Source organism: Gorilla gorilla, chromosome X, assembly GCF_029281585.2.
Source record: "Gorilla gorilla gorilla isolate KB3781 chromosome X, NHGRI_mGorGor1-v2.1_pri, whole genome shotgun sequence".
In the NCBI taxonomy this organism is placed as follows: Eukaryota; Metazoa; Chordata; class Mammalia; order Primates; family Hominidae; genus Gorilla; species Gorilla gorilla.
Genome location: NC_073247.2, coordinates 20,389,624 through 20,412,005, shown reverse-complemented (window position 1 = coordinate 20,412,005; position 22,382 = coordinate 20,389,624). Strand labels below are relative to the sequence as shown.

General features: G+C 49.2%; 1 protein-coding gene across 6 annotated transcripts in view; it reads right to left on the bottom strand.

Annotated features, from left to right (window-relative positions):
• SHROOM2 (shroom family member 2) overlaps positions 1-22,382 on the bottom strand; it is a 161,073-nt gene that overhangs the window by 2,143 nt on the left and 136,548 nt on the right. For 4 of the 6 annotated variants that reach the window (XM_031005994.3, XM_055377016.2, XM_019019382.4 and 1 more), the window contains 4 exons: positions 13,337-14,032; positions 8,502-9,053; positions 6,830-7,001; positions 1,289-1,561 (listed from right to left, as the gene is read on the bottom strand). In XM_031005994.3, coding sequence (XP_030861854.2) covers positions 1,289-1,561; positions 6,830-7,001; positions 8,502-9,053; positions 13,337-14,032 — 1,693 coding nt within the window. The remainder of the gene's footprint in view (positions 1-1,288; positions 1,562-6,829; positions 7,002-8,501; positions 9,054-13,336; positions 14,033-22,382) is intronic. The other 2 variants (XM_055377015.2, XM_019019386.4) reach the window with 1 other exon arrangement.

Below are 22,382 nucleotides of genomic sequence, written 5' to 3'. Positions count from 1 at the left end.
CAGGAGGAGGAGAAGCCCTCGAGCCTGCAGAGCATATCTGCGCACAAGGAAGCCTGAGGGTGGAGAAGACGCAGTGCTGTGCACGGGTGTCGGCCAGCAGCCCCCTCGGGCACGGTGCCACCCTGACCTAGCTAGTTCCACGACACAGTTACTAAGCACTCAGCTGAGTGCAGAAGGGCACCGTCTCCAAGCCCAGCGCCAGGACAGCGTTCTGCGTGGCCCAAATCACCCTCACCTGGAGAAAGGGGAGGGGTGCTTCTTCTGCTCCCCTTCTGAGAGAGGTTAAGATGTTTTATTCATGATACAGATGAACATTCTGAAGGCCTGTTCTGTGCAAACAAAACTAGCTGTTTTACTGATATTTGGCCTATGAGGTAAAAGCCAACGAGGCAGCTATTATTTCTCTTGGTTCATATGTGAAAGGACGAAAAGACAGACCCACTGAGAAACGCCTTGAAGTTAGACGCACTGTCTGGTTCCTTCTAGACTGATATATGCCCTCTTGTTAAATCGCAGCTACAACCACCACAAGAAAATAGCTATCATTGAGTACTCACGATCGTCAGCAGGCAGGCATGTCTGTTACGGACTTATACATGGTAAAAGAAAAGTAAAAACAACAACAACGTGATTTTTCTAAGAAGAGACAATTATCAGTAAGAGTCAATAGGAATATCTAAAAAGATGTCAAAAAGAGGTAACAGTTCTTTGAGAAGATCCCGCAGCCCTGCAGTCCAATGACGGTTCAACTCCCTGCATCTGATAAGCACCTTTTCCCCTCAATTAAAAGGAAGGAGGCCAGGCACAGTTGCTCACACTTGTAATCCCAGCACTTCTTTGGGAGGCTGAGGTAGGCGGATCACTTGAGCTCAGGAGTTCCAGACCAGCCTGGCCAACATAGTGAAATCCCGTCTCTACCAAAAAAATACAAAAATTAGCCGGGCATGGTGGCATGCACCTGGGAGCTCAGCTACCCGGGAAGCTGAGGTGGGAGAATCTCTTGAACCTCGGGAGGCAGAGGCTGCAGTGAGCTGAGATCGCACCACTGCACTCCAGCCTGGGCAACAGAATGAGACCCTGTCTCAAACAAACAAACAAACAACTAAAGAAATATAAAAGGAAGGAGAGGGTATAGAGCGTGCACTGTCTCGACAAGGCCTGCAGGAGGAGGTGGACAGGCCATGTGGAAGCTATGCTAGGCTCCAAGGAGCTCACTTTCATGACACTTGAAAAACAGCCTTCCCACGAGATCACCCCCCATTTCCAAGTCAGACGTATCTGCATTTACCCGATCACCGGGAGAAGCGCCGTCGTCCAAATTATTGAGGGCATTCTCCACCCGGGCCAGGCGGCCTGACAGTGACAGCAGGAGGTTCACCACTTTGTCCAGGTCTCCAATGAACATCCGGAACTTGTCAAACTCACTGGGCTTGCAGACACCTTTCACGATGGCCTCCACCTCGGCCCCCAGCACGGTGTTGGCCTGCACGTCCTCCAGCAGGCTCTCGCGGGCCTCCCGGAGCACCTGCAGCTTGCGGCTGATGCTCTCGATGAGCTCCTGCTGTTGGGCATGGGATGGCAAGGGAACACAGAGACCCTGGTTAGGCCGGCCCCCACCCCGGCCACACTGCTCACTGCCACCTTGGCGCACCTACGTGAAAGGTGCAGCTGACCTGCGTGAAAGCTCACTTTCGCATCACCAAATAATAGGGGATTTATACGACTAAGGGAAAGAAGAATGACTCCTAATAGCACTATTGGCATTTAAAAATAAAATAAACCTGTTCTCGTTCTGTTCATGCCCTATTAGAGAACGTCGGAGTTGTGGCCCCGATGCTCGTCATGGTAGATGCAGTTTCAACCCATATCTTTGGAAGGAGTCACAGACCTATGTATTCTGTCCTTTGGAATTTTCTAATTTAAAGATTCACATAGAGAGAAAGTAGTGAGTCTTATGTCCAGCACCAAATTCCGTGATTAGTTATGTGTCCTGTACATATAATTATTGTCACTAGCAATTATTTTTATTTATTTAATTTTTATTTTTGAGACAGGGTCTTGCTCTGTTGCCCAGGCTGGAGTGCAATGGCCTCCCGGGTTCAAGCAATTCTCGTGCCTCAGCCTCCTGAGTAGCTGGGATTACAGGCGTGCGCCACCACACTTGGCTAATTTTTGTATTTTTAGTAGAGATGGGGTTTCACCATGTTGGCCAAGCTGGTCTTGAACTCCTGACCTCAGGTGATCCACCTACCTTGGCCTCCCAAAGTGCTGGGATTACAGGTGTGAGCCACCGGGCCTGGCCTAGCAATTAAAATTTTAATTGCTAAAGACAAAAAAAAAAAAGAAAAAAAAATTTTAATTGCTAATACTAGCATATAAAAATTAAGACCAATAAAGGGATACGAATGAACTTAACAGTCTTTTACTGTAACCTACTGATTTCAACTTGACCAAAATGCAAACAGATGACTGTTTTCAAAATTGTAGTAAAATATATATAACATAAAGCTTGCCATCTTGACCACTTTTCAGAGCATAGTTCTGTGGTGTGTGGTACATTCATGCTGCGATGCACCTGTCACCACCATCCGTCTCTAGAACTCTTTCATCTTCCCCAACTGAAACTGCGTAACTATTAGACACTAACACTCTATGCGCTTTCCCACCAGCCTTCTAAATGATGACATTTTTTCTACTTGTTTAGAGAAGCGGTCTTGCTATGTTGCCCAAGCTGCAGTGCAGTGGCTACTCACAGACACGATCATAGTGCACTACAGCCTCGAACTCCTGGCTTCAAGTGGTCGTGCCCTGATTCCATAATCTATGGGTAAAATGACCAGCCAGATGAGTATTAGGCAGTAAAAGTCAACCCCACAGCAGGAGAAACATGTGCCAGATACGAGGCAGCCTATTTCCTGATTGCGTGAGGTCTTTCCCTCACATGGATGCATTTATTTTATTTTATTTTTATTTTATTTTTTGAGACAGGGTCTCACTCTGTTGCCCAGGCTGGAGTGCAGTGGCATGATCACCACTCACTGCAGCAGTGACCTCCTGGGCTCAACCAATCCTCCCACCTCAGTCTCCTAAGCAGCTAGGACTATAGGCATGCACCACCACACCCAGATAATTTTTTTATTTTTGTAGAGATGGGGTCTCTCCATGTTGCCCAGGCTGGTCTTAAACTTTTACCTGCCCAAAGCAAGATCTAATCTTCCCCAACCTTTCCATAAAGAAATCCTCCACCGCCTTGAATGAATGCAGGTCTTAAGATCCCCATATTCCTGAAGGGTCCTGCGGCACACCTAGGGGGAAGGAACGCTACACAGAGAGGCCAACAAGAATCTCAACAGGCAGACCTTGTGGCTTTCTCCTCGGTCTGTTAGGATTGGATTGTAGTCTTTTTGTCCAATCACATTTCTACACAGATTTCTATCAGGCCTATCCAATGAAGGCTCCATAAAAGGCCCAAGAAGACGGGGCTGGAGACTTCCTGACAGGTGAAGACAAGAAGGTTCCTGGAGGGTGGAGCACCCAGGGAGGGCATGGAAGCTCTTCCGCACCCCTTTCCCCATGCCTCGCCCTACACATCTCTTCATCTGTATCCTTTGTAACATTCTTTATCATAGATGTAAATGTTTCCCTGAGTTCTGTGAGCCACTCTAGCAAAGTAATGGAAACTAAAGAGGGGGTCATGGGAACCCCAACTTGAAGGTGGTTGGTCAGAAGTCCCTGAGACTCAGACTTGCAACTGGTGTGTGTGGGGGGTGCAGTCTTGGGGACTGAGCCCTCAACCCGTGGGATGAGACGCTACCTCCAATTTGACAGTGTCACATCTGAACTGAATCAGAGGCCACCCAGCTGGTGTCTGCTGCAGAAGTGACTGCTCGCTGGGTGTGTGGGAAACCCCCCTCACACATGTGGTCACCGAAGTCTTCTGTGTTGGTTGCTGTGGTGTGAGAGCAGAGGAAAAGTGGTTTGTGCCTTTTCCTACTCACTACCTATCTGGAGAGACTGTTTAAGTTGAGAATCTCACAGCTGAGAATGTGGCCAAATTTTAGATATTCATCACTTGAGGGAAAAGCACAAAACAGGAAACAGGCATGAAGAACTTCCCAAATTCCTGATACCAATGCTAGCCTGAAGGAAGACTGCAAGCAACGCAGGGAACTGTGGATAAGGAAGGACGCCCGCCAGGGCTGCTCAGGAATTTTTTTTTTTTTTTGAGACAGAGTCTCTGCTCTGTCGCCCAGGCTGGAGTGCAGTGGCGCTATCTCGGCTCACTGCAAGCTCCGCCTCCCAGGTTCACGCCATTCTCCTGCCTCAGCCTCCCGAGTAGCTGGGACTACAGGCGCCCGCCACCACGCCTGGCTAATTTTTTGTATTTTTAGTAGAGACGGGGTTTCACCATGTTAGCCAGGATGGCCTCGATCTCCTGACCTCGTGATCCGCCCACCTTGGCCTCCGAAAGTGCTGGGATTACAAGCGTGAGCCACCGTGCCCGGCCGCTCAGGAAATTTTCAGTGCCATTATTCTTCAGCAATTACGGAAATGTAGATTTTATACTGGTGCATGAACATGTGCCCTCAAAACCTACCTCAGCTGAGCTAATTTGAAACTGGGCTCTCTGGAAGGAGTCCAGATTTCTTTATTGGTTCTTTTACATGTCATATGCAAATTTTTATTGAAACCATTTCCCCTTTGTTAAAGGGCCATTGTATAAAGAACAGCCGTTGGCTTTCAAAGATTTCTGAGACAAGACCTGGCCTGGGACAGTGCACAGATCAGTGGCTGTCCACACCACCCAGGGTGCTGAAGGGCTCACCACTGTGGTCCATACTGTCTGGCAGGCCCATCTGCTATTTCTTGCAGCGCGTGGCTTTCCAGGAGGCTCAGGTAAGAGCCTGCAACAGTAGAGACCAGGCACACAGCCACTCTCATCCCTCCACTAAGAATGAGCCCTGGGCCATTCATTCCCTTCCTCCACCTTTTGTTCCCTTCTATAGGGGAAACAAGGTCTATTCTGTCTGGGCCCTGCACTCACCTCCTGGTTCCAGGGAAAAGCCATAATTCTCAAAGATTCTAAACTTAAACCAATCAGCTATCTGGTTCAACTCAACATGGTGCCCTCTTTTCTGGGCAGAGTCCTTCTGAGCTGCCCCAAGTATAAAACCATATCTTGTCATCTCTGCGTGATGCTTCTCTACCAGCCACCAGAGCCCCCTGCTGCATCCCTGCCTGGGGCTTCCACTCTCTCAACTCTGTCCTTAGTCTTCTCCTAAAACAGAGGGTTCCCTGATTTGGCTCTCAGCTCTATGACCACCTAGCAATGCTGTGACTGGGACAACTGTGGTCGCCCTGGGAATGTTGGAAGCCTACGGAATTAGGGTCTCATGTTCCCCTGAAGCAGCTACAGAGCAGGTGGCCTGCTAAGTCCCCATCTGCGCTATGCTCGCTTCCTCCCTGAACACGCCTCCGCCTGTGCACGCGTTGCAGGAATGTGCGACATCATAAGTGTGTGGCTGCGGGAAAGCAGGGAGAAAACGTAATGCAGCAGCGGCCGCTTTGTCAAATCAAGCAGGAAAACAGGACCGCTGAGTCATCAGCACCATAGAGAGCTGGGATGTACAGCATGTGCTTCTGGTGCAGGTGCCCAACTCACACTTGCTGAACTAAAGTGAGGCCAACTTCCAGCCCACAGTGACTCACTCAGTTCCAGAGCCACACTTCTGGTGAGACGGCTTCCCAGCATCTCCAGCCTCCCAAAGCAGGTGGACAGAGTGCCCCACAGATGAGGGCGGCGGAATCAAGGCATGCCGCTTCTGAAATTCATTATATCATGAAAAACAAAGGCATGCGAGCAAAGAATGCAGTTCTCTAAACCTAGGGTGTGGCCCAAATTCAAATGGTCCAGATAGTATGATTTTCCTGGTTCTGTGTGGAAAAACCGAACATGTTTTGGATTCTTTATTATTTTTTAAAAGAGGAATGTGCAACCAGAATGAAGCGAATGGTACCGTGTGCCAGATGGAGGGCCCGTAAAAGCCCCAAGGCCTAAACCCTTAATTTTCATTTCTCTTTTTAATACCTTGAACCAAAAAGTTACCACCTTGTAGCCCGGAAGCGGTGGCTCATGCCTGTAATCCCAGCACTTTGGGAGGCTGCGGTGGGTGGATCGCTTGAGGTTCGAGACCGGCCTGGCCAACATGGTGAAACCCCATCTCTACTAAAAATACAAAAATTAGCAAGGCTTGGTGGCAGGTGCCTGTAATCCCAGCTACTCGAGGGGCTGAGGTCGGAGAATTGCTTGAACCCGGGAGGCAGAGGTTGCAGTGAGCTGAGAGTGTGCCACTGCACTCCAGCCTGGGTGACAGAGGGAGACTCTATCTCAAAAAAAAAGTTACCACTTTCTAATTTGAAAATAATTTTCCTTTATCTGAGGCAGGGGGATCGCTTGAGGCCAGGAGGTCAAGGCTGCGGTGGGCCATGATTGCACCATTGCACTCCAGCCTGCACGACAGAGCAAGACCCTGTCTCAAAAATAAATAAGTAAGATAAAATGAAAGAGAATGGTGACTAAACTAATTTGACATTGGATCCTATTGAAACAGCAAAGAGACGTTTGTGGAATGGCTCAAGATTAGAACATAGAACTAACAACAGAGGGCTTCACTAATATCACCTCAAATTCCACTGTCCTGAGTGAAAGCTGAACACAAACGCCCCGGGACACGTGGTGCAGGGTCTGCGCTGGGGCAGGATGGTGTGATCCGGATGCCTGCCCCTGACTGGACACGCGCACGCTGTCATTTGGAATGGACTCTCCTACCTTCTTCACCGACAGGTCGTGGTCCAAGTCGCTTCCCGAATCCTCTTCGTGCTCCTGCTGCTCCTGCAGGTCCTTCATCTTGATCAGCAGCTCCGCCTTGGGGGCTGACGTGCTGTAGTAGGTAGAATTGGTGGCCAGGGACACGGCCGCAGGCATGCTGGCCTCCTCTTTCCTGGGTAAAGGTGTGGGAACTTCAATGAGCTGGGACTGTGCACGCAAACAGCCCCTCTGCCCCACCCCCTGGGTTGTGACAAATCAACACGAAAGGACACCAGCCAGGGAGATGAGACAGCCAAAGGGGAAAAAGTAAGTAGGTAACAAGGTTAAAACTAAAAACAATCAACCCTGTCAAATGGATACTCGTAAGTGTATGAAACGTAGTTTTTAAAAAGGGCAAAAACTCAAATAAGCAGGAATATCTAAGAATCTCTGCTACAGAGGTGAGAGCACAGATGATCTCTACCAGGAGCCTGGGTTGATGAGGACAAGGACATGTGTGACGCTATCTACAAACACCAACCCTTCTCCCTTCCTCCCAGCAGCCCTGTCGGCGCCCTCCTGCCTGGGTCCACTTGGTCTAGCTGCTCCTCCTTGGCAGTGTGTCACACCCACTCCACCTTCCTACCCATGAATGACGCTGTGCTGGCAGAACATATGTCAGCAGCAGGGAAGATGCCACCACGCATGCCTTTGTGGTCAAGTGGCTGAAGGAGATACGCTGAAAGTGCTACTTACAAAACCAATTAAAATACATTTGTTCAGGCAGGTGTAAATTGTCGTAATTTTTTTTCATTTCTATTTCAAGAGATGGGGTCTTACTCTGTCACCCACACTGGAGTGCAGTGGCACCATCATAGCTCACTGCAGCCTCCAACTCCTGGGCTCAAGTGATCCTCCCACCTCAGCCTCTCGAGTAGCTGGGACTACAGGTGTCTACCACCACGCCTGGCTAATTTTTTGTACTTTTTGTAGAGACTGGGTTTTGCCATGTTGCCCAGGCTGGTATTGAATTCATGGGCTTAACTGATCTGCCTACCTCGGTCTCCCAAAGTGCTGGGATTACAGGTGTGCACCACTGCGCCTGGCCAAATTATAATAAATTTTTTAAATGCAGATGTAAAAAAATTTCAAATAAAGTTTTAAAAAAACATTTCATCATAAAGAAACACATACATATTCAATCTAAGCCTTCATTCTCATGTTGGCACTAGGGACACGTGGGGGCTGGATGACTCTCTGTTGCAGGGGGCCCTCCTGTGCACTGTAGATGTTGAGCAGTGTTCCTGGGCTCCACCCGCCAGATGCTCGGAGCACCCCTCCCCACAGTGACATTGCCAACTGTCCCCCAGGGTAGACAGCCCCCACTGAGAACAGCTGTCTTACGAGAAAGGAGACCTGTGGGCATCATGAGAAATCCTGCTGGCCTCAGGCCAAGGCAGCTTGGTGGTCTGCAGTGTGTATTTTCATGTCAGGCCCAAAGCCGTTAACCCTCCATTTCTCTTTCCGGAGGCTCACAAAAAAGCCAAAAAGTGCTAAGCATAGAGGAGCCCTTATGAAAACCTGTCTTCCCCAAAAGCACGCATGAAAACAGAGAGGCAGCCCCCTTTCCCTTTACAAGCCTAAGAGATGCCAGGCAGAGTCACGCCCAAGCTGGGAGGCCACGCCTACTCACCTCTCCTCTGTGCTTCTAGGAGAGGGGATTTTGGGGAGCAGCTTCCTCCGTTGCTGGGCTTCTTCCAGGAGGTGCTCGTCTTTGGGGAAGATGCCTTCCATCAAGTCCATAGTGGTTTTGATCTTCACACTGGGATCCAGGATGTCGGCCAGGGACTTATCCTTCCCCACGATCTCCCTGGCCAGCTCCTCCGACTTCAGGTCTTCCACAGTCTTCTCTTTGGCCTTCACGTAGCTGAGCCCTGGAGGGGAGGCGCAGCGGTCTTTCTCGGGGGGCACCTGGGTGCCCAGGGGCTGGGGCTCAGCCGGCTGGGCCCTATGTGGGGCCTCGGGCTCAGCACCCTGCCGCGTGTACAGGCAGAAGCGGGAGTAGAACTGCTCCGACGTGCTCAGCGTCTTGATCTGGTCTTTCTCCAGCCCGTGGGGCAGGGCAGGTGGCTCGGCGGGGCACGCCAGGCTCTGGCGGCTCTCCTTCTCTGGCTGGCTCTCCGAGTGCACGATCTTGATGGGCACCATCTTCACCGTGGTGTTGTTGTCCATCACCCGCTCAATTCTGGAAGATGAACAGTCTGCTGAAATCGCAAAGCATGCTCCAGCCACAGACCCTGATTGACGCGTCCCCTGCCCTCCCCTCTGGATGGGAACCTGACTCAAAGGCACTAGCCAGCCACCCAACTCGAAGGAGCCTCCATGATCCCACATCCTGGATGAGGCAGAGGCCTCAAGAAGCTCCCTCTGACTCCTACCTCCGCCTTCCAACCACAGCATCCTTTCTATGCTCAAACCGCCAATGCCACCCCTGAGGCATCCCGAGGTGTCCTCCAGGGGTTTGTGGGGGGCTGTGAGTACTATTTAATACCATTTGTCATTCCGCAGATGATAATGCAAACTTTAACAAGCCCTGTTGGGTTAAATGTTCTTTTGTAGGGGAAGCCTGCAGTGGATGGGCATTTTCCAGGATTCCCATCTGTCCTTAGGTTGGTGCAGGCCCGCGGGTTCCTGCGTAGTTTTCAGGGCCTGGGGAGGGCTCATCTCCGGAGTGGCCGTGCTTGGAGTCAGGCCAAAGCCCCCCACCACCCCACTTGGGAGAAGCTCCTGTGCCATGTGCAGGGCAGCCCACCCCACACTGTCCTTGTACCCCCCGCCCACTGTGCTTCAAGCTAGCGTTGCACAGATTTGCACACCAGTGAGATACGATCTCGCAGTAAGCAGCGAGTCATCGGTTCTGTATTACTTCCAAAGGGCACAGTTTTGCTTTTTTTAAAAAAAGTTTCAGCCAGGTGTGGTGGGTCATGCCTGTAATCCCAGCACTTTGGAAGGCCTAGGCGGGTGGATCACTTGTGGTCAGGAGTTCGAGACCCGCCTGGCTAACATGGCGAAACTCTGTCTCTACTAAAAATACAAAAATTAGCCGGGTGTGGTGGTGCGCACCTGTAATCCCACCTACTCGGGAGGCTGAAGCGTGAGAATCGCTTGAACCTGGGAAGCAGAAGTTGCAGTGAGCTGAGATCACACCACTGTACTCTAGCCTGGGCAACAGAGCAAGACTCCATCTCAAAAAAAAAAAAAAAAGTTTCTGGATGAAAGGGACTAGAGAGGCACCTAAAGCATACCTGGGAGACTGGGGGAGAGAGAACAGGAGGAACAGGCCCAGCAATGCCACAGTCCCTTGTCTGGGGCAGCCCTGCACCTGCTGCTCTCAGCGGCACCGTGCTAGACCACGCTGACCAGGGCCATCTCAGCCAAGAGCTTTTCAGAGCACTGGAGAAGCAGCCCCATATGCTGGTGGTCAGGAGGGAAGCAAAAAGAAACAGGCCAAACTCCACAACCCCAAATTAGGATGTGTTTCTAATAAAGTCAACCCAAAACTGCCCCTATGACGTTACACAAATGAATCCAATTTTCCACAGCAGGAGGGCAGCCATGATGCTCTAAATTTAATTCTGTTTTTCCCTCTTTCACTGGTGACTGGGAATGCAGGAGGGCTCTTTCCCTATCAAGGGAGTGGTGCTCAGGCTGAGATGAACTAACTGTGTATTTTCCTCCCTCTCTCCAGTAGGGTTCAGTAACATCTGATGTGTTTTATCTAGGGACTCACAGACACCTCACAACTGCTTCCTCATGAAGACAATTTACAAAGTCTAACTGTGGAAAATACCATTTAGATAGGTCAGACTTATGAAGGAAAACCCTGGCTAGGCACAGTGGCTCACACCTGGAATCCCAGCACTGTGGGAGGCTAAGGTGGGAGGACTGCTTGGGCCCAGGAGTTTGAGACCAGCCTAGGTAACATAGTGAGACCTCCCCACCTCTCTGTTAAAAACATAATAATAATAATAATAATAACAACAACAACAACAACAACAAAACAACAACAACAATAATAATAATAATAATAGAAGGAGGAAAACCCGGCCACCTTATCCAAGCACCAGCAAACGCAGAACCCTCTGCACTCCCTTCACCCCCGCCCCCCCCCCGCTCCCGGGAGAAGCTCTGCTTGCCTATTACTGACTTTCACATCAGCCTGTATTGGTATCCTCCCCCTTTTGCGCAGAAATTTGATGCGCACAATAGAAACAAATTTAACAACATAAACAAATCTCCCTTCACAGGTTTTAAAATATTGGGAAAGAGGCTGGGCCCAGTGGCTTGCCCCTGTAATCCCAGCTCTTTGGGAGGCTGAAGCAGACAGATCACCTGAGGTCAGGAGTTTGAGACCAGCCTGGCCAACATGGTGAAAGCCCGTCTCTACTAAAAATACAAAAATCAGCCTGGTGTGGTGGCAGGTGCCTGTAATCCCAGCTACTCGGGAGGCTGAGGCAGCAGAATCACTTGAACCCAAAAGTCAAGATCGCAACACTGCACTCCAGCCTGGGCGACAGGGAATAATAATGATAATAATATAAAATACAGTACCAGGAAAGAAAAAAAACAAATCTTATATCTCCCACAGGTTCACATACACTTTCCAACAAAGCATCTATTCCTGATCATTTTTTAACAGAATGGTCTCTCTTCTTAAAAACGGTCTTGACTTCCACATGAGAACAGTTTCACGAGCCTTGACTTCAAAATAAGGACAGAACACAGTGGGTCGGACCTTCCAGCGACCAGCCCTCATCAACTCACACATTTCTCCTGTTAATGAGCCGTGCAGTCTATGAGATCTCATTATAGCAGCCTGAAAGGAGTAAGACACTTTCCTTTCAGAACCTTACAATGTTACCAATTGAAAGGGTATCTGAATGATCTTTAGATACATTTTAAATGATGCAAAGCCCAGTTTTGGCCCACAGAGAAAACTGTGGTTACAATGCCTCGGCTGGAGATACAGGATCAGTATCAGTCATGTCCTTTCTCTGCTGAGTTATTTAGAAGCTAAGAAAAAAAATTACTTGAGACTCTAGAGCAGTGAGGTCCCACAGAATTTTCTGTGGCGATGGGAATACCTGTTATCTGTCCGTCCAGGACGGCAGCCACCCGCCACACCTGGTGTGACTGAGGACCTGCATTCATCGACTTGGTTTTCTTTGCCCCACATTTACACAGCACAGGTGACGGTGGGTCCTGTGCTGGGCATGCGGCTCTACAGCAGGGTTCCCAGCCTAAGAGCAGCTGGCATCTGCAGTCGGACAATGCTCTGTGGGGGCCGCCCACACACTGCAGACCCTGAGTGGCCTCCCTGGGCTCCACCACTAGATGCAGAGAGCACCCCCCACTCCCATCCCACTTAGGACAACAAAAACTGTCTCCAGACATTGCCCAATGTCCCCTGGGGGCCAAAATCACACTCCACCTCCTAGGTTGAGAGCCACTGCTCCAGAGAACGAGACAGAAATTCTCCCCTTCTTCCGTTTCTCAGTCCTTCAAGGCACTCAAGGAGGTGATATTTGTGTGTGAATAAAGCTAAACAGCCGGTGCTCTTTTTTGCACAGGGTCTCACTCTGTCGCCCAGGCTGGAGTGCAGTGGTGCCATCCTGGCTTACTGCAGCCTTGACCTCCAGGCTCAGGTGATCCTCCCACTTCAGCCTCCTCCCTGGGAAGCTGGGACTATAGGCATGCACCACCACACCTGGCTAATTTTTTGTAGTTTTAGTAGAGACAAGGTTTTGCCATGTTGCCTGGGCTAGCCTCGAACTCCTTCAGCTCAAGCGATCCACCTGCCTTGAACTCTCGACGTGTTGGGATTACAGGCGTGAGCCACCATGCTGGGCCTAGCGCTCTTGAAAGGTCAAGTTCCTGCCTAACATTCGTCAGCATCTCAATGGACGCAATAATTCCATGCCTGAAATCCTGATGATAGCACCATGAAATGTGAATGAGTATTCTTCTGCTTTAACAAAAGGTATATACCAGCTTAGCTTTCTAACATTAAAAAAAAATCTGGAAAAAAAGGAGTAAGAAAATACTGGACACCATGAAAAATACCAATTTCACCTAAAGGTCGCATGCTTAGGTTAAACTCGATTCCAATCACAAATATTGACTGCATTAAAACAACAACAACGACAAAAAAAAACAGACCTCTACCCTGCAGATGCCTGTGGGTTATGCAGATATAAATGCATCTGGCTTGGAGGAAGGGGAAGATGTATCACCTATTCACATCTACCCCTGTTCCCTGCAGGAAACAGCAGCCCCCCAATGAGATAAAAATCCAACCACCACTGAAGCTTCACTTTCTGTCCACACAGTTATTCCCCAGTACTGACTTTAAGTCCAACGCCTTGAGCTAAAGCAAGGTGCCCAGGTGACTCCCTAGAAAGACCCACTGAGAACCCGCGTCCCACATTAGGAGCCTCATGGGGAGGGAACACCGTTGCAGGACAGTACCTGGTTGAATCCTCATCCTGGATGAGCAGGGGAGGTTTGTCCGTCAGTTTCTGGGGGGCGAACTGGGGCGAGGGGGAGCGCGAGGTCTCCATGGTGGCCGTCTGCAGACGCAGGTGCTGCTGCTTGGGAGGGAGCAGTGCTTCTGGCAGAGGACGTGATGCGTCCCCGCTCACATGCTGGCTTCCTCGCTCACAGACAGTAGCCTTCGGGGTGTCCTGGGGCTGGGCACTGCTGAACACAGAGGGGCTGTGGGAGAGGGACAGGCGGGCCACATACACATCCAGGGACGCAGGGGATGGCGTTGGGAAGGGCCTGCCGAGGACAGCCAGGGGGGCGTCAGCAGGTACGCCGTCTGTGGCCCTATATCTCCTGGGCTCGCGCTTGGGCGGCGGTGGCCTCTGTGGGGCTGGCTTCTTGGAGAGCAGGGCTGAGATCACTGGCCACGAGTCTTGTCCTCGAGCATGCAGGGGTGAGCCAGGGCTCTGGGCTCGGGGTCCCAAGTCTGCTGGGGTGCTCTCCTCCGAGTATCTATAATCTCGAGGTAGGGTTCCTGCTCGGCCCCGGCCCTCCCGGGGCAGCTCTGGGGCTCCCCGGCAGTGAGATAGTTCAGAGAATGCGGGTGGGTTCGGTGCCTTCTGACTCGGTGGGTGCTGCTGTGATCCTGGGCTGCCTTCCTGACACTGGGCATCTGCTTGTCTAGAGGAAGAACAAGTACAAATTAATCAACGATTCCAGTAACACCTTCCCACCACAAGGGACTGGACCTGGATCTTCACAATCCCCTTAAGCCACTTTCAGGAGTTAAATCCATATGCACTTTCCCACACCTGTCGCCACCGCAACTCCTCATGCAAGGTGGGGAGTCGTGATACACCTCGGACAACATGAGGCTGTCGACTAGCATGTCCCACAAGGGAACATGAAGCATTCAAGACACAGGTGCACACATCACACACAGACACACATACACACACAAATTGCATTTGTTTTTGCAGGAATAAATGAACAAAAACTTTAGAAACAACATTAATGTTTGTGGAAATGCTCACATATGGCTAGATTCAGAAATATTTACTTCAAGTCACAGTATTTTTATGTGGCTTAAGGGAAATTGCCATATACAAAGGGGTAAACCTTTCTAAGATGAGCTGCAAATCAATTCTTTAATAAAATCTTGAAAATCAGTATTGTATTATGAAAATTAAGACCAACAAAGGCTCTTTTAAAGAGTTGGGGTCTCGCTCTGTCACCCAGGCTGGAGTACAGTGTGATCATAGCATGCTGCAGCCTCGAACTCCTGGACTCAAGCAATCCTACCACCTCAGCTTCCCAAGTAGCTGAGACTATAGATGCCCACCACCATGCCTGGCTAACTTTTAAAATTTTAGTAGAGATGGGGTCTCACTGTGCTGCCCAGGCTGGTCTTAAACTCCTGGGTTCAAGTGATCCTCTTGCCTGTCTGAGGAGTAGCTAGAACTACAGGCATGCGCCACCACGCCCGGCTAATTTTCCTATTTTTAGTAGAGATGGGGTTTCACCATGTTGGTCAGGCTGGTCTTGAACTCCTGTCCTCAAGCGATCCGCCTGCCTCGGCCTCCCAAAGTGTTGGGAGGTCTGGTCCCAAAGTGTTGAGAGGGCAGCCTCCTCTGCTCTCAGCTTAGAGGAGGCTGAAGACACAGCACAGGCTTAGAAAACAATCTGTAACCAAATAGCTCAACCTCAGCTTCAGACAACAGCAACCCCACTCAAAGAAGTCAGATTTCTCATGTGCATCAGGCAGACACTAACAGAAACTCCTAGCTTGAAGTGTTATCAAAATAACTTGAATGGCTGGGCACAGTGGCTCACATCTGTAATCCCAGCACTTTGAGAGGCCGAGGCGGGTGGATCACTTGAGGTCAGGAGTTCGAGACCAGCCTGGCCAACATGGTGAAGCCCCATCTCTACTAAAAATGCAAAAATTAGCCGGGCATGGTGGCGTGTACCTGTAATCCCAGCTACTCGGAAGGCTGAGGCACGAGAATTGCTTGAACCTGGGAGGTGGAGGTTGCAGTGAGCTGAGATCATACCACCGCACTCCAGCCTGGGTGACAAAGCAAGACTCCGTCTCAAAAAAACAAAACAAAACAAAACAAAACTTGAACACAGCTATGCATGGGTTAGAGAACAATACATCTGTCTGGTTATAAAACACAGAATGACATTAAAATACTGCCAAACTGATTTGCATTCTGGGAAGTGCTCTCACAGGTCAGATGTCTCCCCCACATTGCATTTCAATATTCAATGGTTCAGAATTCAATATTCCATTTCATTTCGATATTTCTTTCTTTCTTTCTTTTTTTTTTGAGACAGGGTCTTACTCTGTTGTCCAGGCTGGAGTGCACAATCTGGGCTCACTGCAGCCTCCACTTCCTTGGCAGGTGATCCTCCCACCTCAACCTCCCTAGCAGCTGGGACCACAGGTGTGCACCACCACACCCAGCTAATTTTTGTATTTTTGTAGAGATAGGGTTTCACCATGTTGCCCAGGCTGGTCTCAAACTCCTGGACTCAAGGGATCCACCTGCCTTGGCCTCCCAAGTGCTGGGATTACAGGTGTGAGTCACTGCGCCCAGCCTCAATATTTCAGTGTTCAATAATTCATTTCATGCCAAAGAGTTGAGGTACACTTGAACTTTTTTTCCCTTTTAAAACTCCTGAAATCTATCACCCATAGACCCACTTGAAAGCACCTAGTACCTGTTATTTAAAAGCGCCAGGTATTAGTTCATTTTCACGCTGCTGATAAAGACATACCTGCAACTGGGAACAAAGTGAGGTTTAATTGGACTTAGAGTTCCACATGGCTGGGGAGGCCTCAGAATCATGGTGGGAGGTGAAAGGCACTTCTTACATGGCAGTGGCAAGAGAAAACGGAGGAAGCAAAAGCGGAAACCCCTGATAAACCCATCAGGTCTTGTGAGACTTATTTGCTATCACGAGAATAGCAGGGGAAAGACCAGCCCCCATGATTAAATTACTTCCCCCTGGGTCCCTCCCACAACACGTGGGAATTCTCAGAAATACAATTCAAGTTGAGATTTGGGTGGGGACACAGCCAAACCATATCACATCACCACATCATAGAAACAGATAATTAAATGAACTATAATTTATTGCTAAAATCCAAGTGCCTTTGGTCACCCACTGATTAAAAAGGAACTCTATTTGCAAAATGCCTTCTGCAGAAGTGCTCCCAGATCCACCCATAAACGAAAGAGAACTCACCTGCAGGGAGCAAAGGCCCTGTGAGAAGTGAACAATGACATGGAGCAAAAGACCCACTGAGAAAGTAGACGGCAGGCTGGCTCCTGGCTTCTCTCCTAATCAGAAGGTGCCCACAGGCTCCTTCCCATCTTCCTAGAGGGCCAAACTACAGGAGCTGGGTGCTCTGTTCTCAGGGGAGTGGTGTGTGCTGCATCGTCACTTCCCACGCCAGAAGTGCAGCACGGGGCGCTCCATCCCAACACTGCACTTCATTCAGACCTGCAGCAGCACAGCAATGTCTGGACCAAGTTTGCCCCCCACCCCCACCTTGCAAAGTCAAACTATAAAATCACTAATTGGTTTTTATTGTCGCAGTTGATAAGAATCTGGGCCATCAGGGTCAACAACACAAATGAAGAAAAGGACCAAAAATGGGGATTGGGGACTTGCTGGGGTCATATTCCAACTTTTGTTTCTAACTGGTCCCAAGAGGCAGCTCTGAGGTTGTGTGTGTGAGTGGTCTATGTTGTCCTTGCACACACATGCATGTCTATGTGTTACATGCATGTCTGTATGTTGTATGCATCTGGTGTGTATGTGTACAGATCTATGTGTAGATGTTGTGTCTATGTTGTGTGTGTAGATGCATGTTGTATGTGTATAAATGTCTATCTGTCTATATGTACACTGTGTGTGTGCCTGGGCCGTGTATGTGTGTAGATGTATATCTCTGTATAGATGTATGTTGTATGTGTATGTCTGGTTGTTTGCATGTGTAGATGTATGAGTCTGGGTTGTGTCTGAATGTACACATGTGTCTCTGTGTAGATGTATGTTGTATGTGTACACCTGGGTTGTGTATGTGTGTAGATGCATGTCTCTGTGTCCATGTATGTTGTATGTGTGTGCCTGTGTTGTGCGTTGTATGCGTGTGTGGGTATGTGTGCCTGTGTTGTGCCTGTGTGGAGATGTATGTTGTGAGTGTGTGCCCGGGTTGTATATGTTGTATGCATGTGTAGGTACGTGTGTCTCTGTTGTGCCTGTGTGTAGACATGTGTCTCTGCATATATGTATGTACTTCTCTTTGCCATACTTCTAAGGATAAAATAAATGGTGACAGCAAGATCCAGAGATAGAGCAAGCAAGGCACTAAGATGACTTAAGACTTTGTGGCTTCGCTCCAGGAATCAACTGCAGCAGGAAGTTCGGCCACACAAAGGAACATTTCAAAGGCAGCTGCACTCTAGGATCCAATTGATATTCAGCCTTGGTTGGTGTTCATTCTCATTCAAAACATGCTAATGCCACGTTCCCAAGGAGACAGCTGCTTGCACAGTTCCCAGAGAGGAGAGGGCCGGCAGGCTCCAAGCAGCAGTGGCTTCAGAGATCTGTGACATGGAGCCCACGGCCCTGCCATTCTCCCTGGGCTGGCCACCACTGAAGGAGACGGAGCATGAGGCTCTAAAACAGCACCTCAAAGCCAAACAGAACTTATATGAAGGGGACAAACCTGCAGGAAGGGCCACCATTAGTGTACTCAGTCACCCAGCATGCTATGACAGGATCGAAACCACTGTTAGGAAAAAACAAACACTCTAGAGATCCTGCTGGCATTACTCTATTTTTGCTTCCACGATGAGACAGCCAGCCCCATGTCTGAATGCAAGGTCTCCTTGCACTGCTCCTGCCTCCACACAGCCCTCAGCATGGCTGGTTCCTTCTCACACAGCCCTCAGCTCTCCCAGTCCTGCCCTGACATCACCCCACCTCCAGGTCACGCCCCAGCAAGGGGACTCTCTCAAATCATCCCATTGCTCACCTGCCTCCACGCTCCTCCCTGGGCTGAAAGCACCTCTACAGAGGGCAGGGATCTGGGCTATTTCCTTCAGGGCCTTGCAAGCAAATATTTATTACATGCATCATGTTATGCCCTCACTTGAACACAATGTAAATGCACTTGTTGCTTTCAATCACTTTCACTTTTTTGTGCGGAATTTTAAAAGGTGAGAAGCTGCATTTTTTTCAAGACACCATGGTTAAGTTCTCCATGAAAGGACCTTGTGTGTGAATGTTCCCAACACAACTAAACAGTTTTGAACTGCTCTGTAATCAATAATCCACCACTGTTTTCTGAATAGGGTTAACAATTATCTTTAGCAAGGAGGATGGGAAAATTTCTGAATCTTGCAGATGACTTAAGGAACACACACCACAGGGTCCTCCTCACCTACTTTTTTTTTTTTTTTTTTTTTTGGAGACAGAGATAGGGTCTTGCTGTTTTGCCCAGGCTGGAGTGCAGCAGCGTGATCACGGGTCACTGTAGCCTCGACCTCCCAGGCTCAAGTGACCCTCCTGCCTTAGTCTCCTGACTAGCTGGGACCACAGGTGTATGCCACTATGGCCTGGCTAGTTTTTAAATTATTTTGTAGAGATGGGGTTCACCATGTTGCCCATGCTGGCCTCAAACTCCTGGGCTCAAGTGATCCTTTTGCCTTGGCCTCCCAAAGTGCTGGGAGTATAGGCATGAGCCACTGCCACAGGCATCATAACTACTTTTGGTGTCAATGATGGGATAGGGATGCATTCTGATTTGCAGACACACAACACAGGTGCTGCTGAAATGCTGCCCGCGATGAACTCCAGCGCCTGAGTGCTTTCTAAAGTACAGGTTAAACATCTCTCTTCCGAAATGCTTGGGACCAGAAGTGTTTTGGATTTCACACGTTTTTGGATTTTGGAATATTTACACATACATAATGAGACATCTCAGGGGTGGGACTCAAGTCTAAACCTGACACTCATTTTGCTTCATATACACTTTATATAGATAGCCTGAAGGTAATTTTATACAATATGCTTAATAATTTTGTGCACGAAACAAAGTTTGTATCCACCGAACCATCATAAAGCAAAAGTGTCAGTCTCTCTGCCACCCATGTGTACAATCTGTGGTTGTCTGGCATCTCCGTCATTCCGGACTCTGAATTTATATGCTGCCAACAAGCAATAATTTTCCTATACTGATATATAAGCACTCAACAGTGAAAAGCACGATATACCATCAATATAGTGAGAGAGGAATGTGTCCAGGGTAAGTAAGCAGCACGGCAATGGCACCAGAACACCCGCCTCAGCTGTGAGGCGCCAGCAACAGCAAACAGCAGCAGCTTGCCCAGTCTCTACCTGCATTCTCACTGCGACACATCCCACGAGATCAGCTGTGGAATTTTTCCTTTATGGCATCATGTTGGTGCTCAAAAAGTTTTGAACTTTGAAGCATTTAAGATTTCAGACCTTCTGATTAGGGATGCTTGAGCTGTGCTAGCTGCCTGTGACTTGAGGTTTCCCCGGGCAGACACATCCAATCGGGATCCATCACGTGCCAGCTATGTGACGTCAGGCAGGCAACTACACCCCAGAAAGCTGCCTCTCCTGTACAAGCTGATCACAGGCCACATCGCATAGGATGGCGGTGAGCTAGCAGCAGATAAAGGCCCTGGTGTGGGAGATGGAGTTGCGTGGGCTTCCTACGAGCCAGGCACCTGCTGAGCACCTAAGACCAAAGGGTCAGTCTGTGATGGGGCAGACCTGGACACAGGCCTCCGTGACACCAGCACCATACAACCTTCTTCCCAAAGCATAACACCATGCAACACACCCAGCCAATGAGATGGGAAGGGCACCCCTGCAGCTGACCAAGCCAGCCGGTGAGGGGTATAAAAGGTGCCAAGAGAGCTCTGGGCAACGGCACTGCCTCATTTTTACAATGAAGAGACAGAGTGAACACACTTCCCGTGGATAATGACATTGAGGTGTTTCCTCCTTTCATTTACATATTCTGCTAACTTATGCCATATACAAACGTATTATACACAAGCATACCATCAAAAATAGCAATGGATAGGGCAGTACCTGTGGTGGCCCAAGAGTCCTCCTTGAAAATGTATGCTACAAAGCCAGGGTCTGGGACCGGAACTGTGTGCACAGAGCACAATTATCTCATGGGACAACTGGGGTAGGGCCCAGCATTGCTGCTTCCAAACAGAGCCAGGTTTCCATGAGCATGGAACATGGAACACTCAGTAACTCAAACATCAACTCAAGCTCAACACTGACAGTTTGAGGTTATCATCTAGAAAGCACTCCTCCATTGGTTGTGGGCATAAATAGAAGGGATTCTGTAAAGCATAGAATTTTTATGAGGAATCACAGGTAGCTGATCTGCCCTTCAGCCTGGTGAGGTGTATCAGACGCTGCCAGGCAGGTGTTCACACGCTGAAGAACCATGGCGCCACCAGGCCTCAGAATGCGGGTCAGGCAGCTAAGAGCTGGCACACCCATGCCATTCTGAGCACAAGTCTCCCGAACGAGTCCCTGGTGTCTCCACTGTCCTTCCCAGGCCCTGGGCAGCTCTTACAGACACACACCCTTGGGGAGGCACAGGTGGAAAGCTCTTTTGCCAACACAGCACTCCATAAAGGCCAGATGAGGTGGAAAAAGGAGACAGTGGGGAAGGCGATGGAGCCCAAAAGAGGCAAGAAACCAACCAAGCAACCAACCTATCAATGCTGAGATGTATTAGAAACATTTTAAACAGTGTGAACACCTGGGAACAATGGCACCAAACACTCTCTCCTTAGACATACCAATTTGCCAGGCTGAGCACAGTGGCTCACACCTATAATCCCAGTGCTGTGGGAGGCCGAGGTGGGAGGAATTCAAGACCACTCTGAACAACATAGCAAGACCCAGTCTCTACAAAAAATAAAAATAAAAAAAAAATTTAAAAATTAGCCAGGTATGGTGATGCATACCTGCAGTCCCAACTACTCAGGAGGCTGAGGTGAGAGAATTGCTTGACCCTGGGAGTTCAAGGTTGCAGTGAGCCATGATCACACCACTGCACTCCAGCCTGGGTGACAGAGGGAGACCCTGTCTCTAAAAACAAATGAAAAAAGCCTGGGTGTGGTGCCTCGTGCCTGCAATCCCAACACCTAGGGAGGCCAAGGCAGGAGGACTGCCCGAAGCAAGGAGTTAGAGACCAGCCTGGGCAACACAGCAAGACCCTGTCTCTACAAAAAATTGAAAAACCAGCCAGGCATGGTGGTGTGCACCTTTAGTCCCAGCTACTCAGGAGGCTGAAGCGGGAGGATTGCTTGAGCCCAGGAGTTGGAGGCTGCAGTGAGCTATGATCATGCCACTGCACTCTAGCCTGGGTAACAGAGTGAGACTGTCTCTGAAAACCAAAAAAGAAATACTGATTTACCATAGGACTTTCCAGACTGTGAGCATCAGCAGGCTAGAGGCTGTTTGGTTGTCCTTTGCATGCCCAGCTTTCAGTCATAAAAACTGAAATTGTCCAATGAACAGACAGACCAGCTAGTGACGACAAAGGACACAGCTGTTCTCACAGGCTCTGCCGCAACTTTTGTGTCCTGTTGGAACCACCTTCAGGGAGGACAACAGCCCTGAACCATCCTTAAGTCAGTCATTTCTCTACTGCCGTGTCTCTGCTGAAGCTGCTCCCTGTATGCCAGGATTCTAGTGCCATGTGGGGAAAGCAATTATTCTAGAAAGTCAGATGAATTTAGTGTTTCTTCAGTGTCTTCACAGATGGATAAAAAGGTCTGCTGCTTCCTTTGGGTTTTATTTGTGCTTGCAGGGACTTGGATGGCAAAGAGTAATGAAGTTGAATTAGAGAGGCTGATCAATCACTTGTGGTTAAGAATGGGAGGAGACAGAGAAGATTAAAAGAGAAATCCAAAGCACAGATGATCCAAATCATAGTTACAGGCAC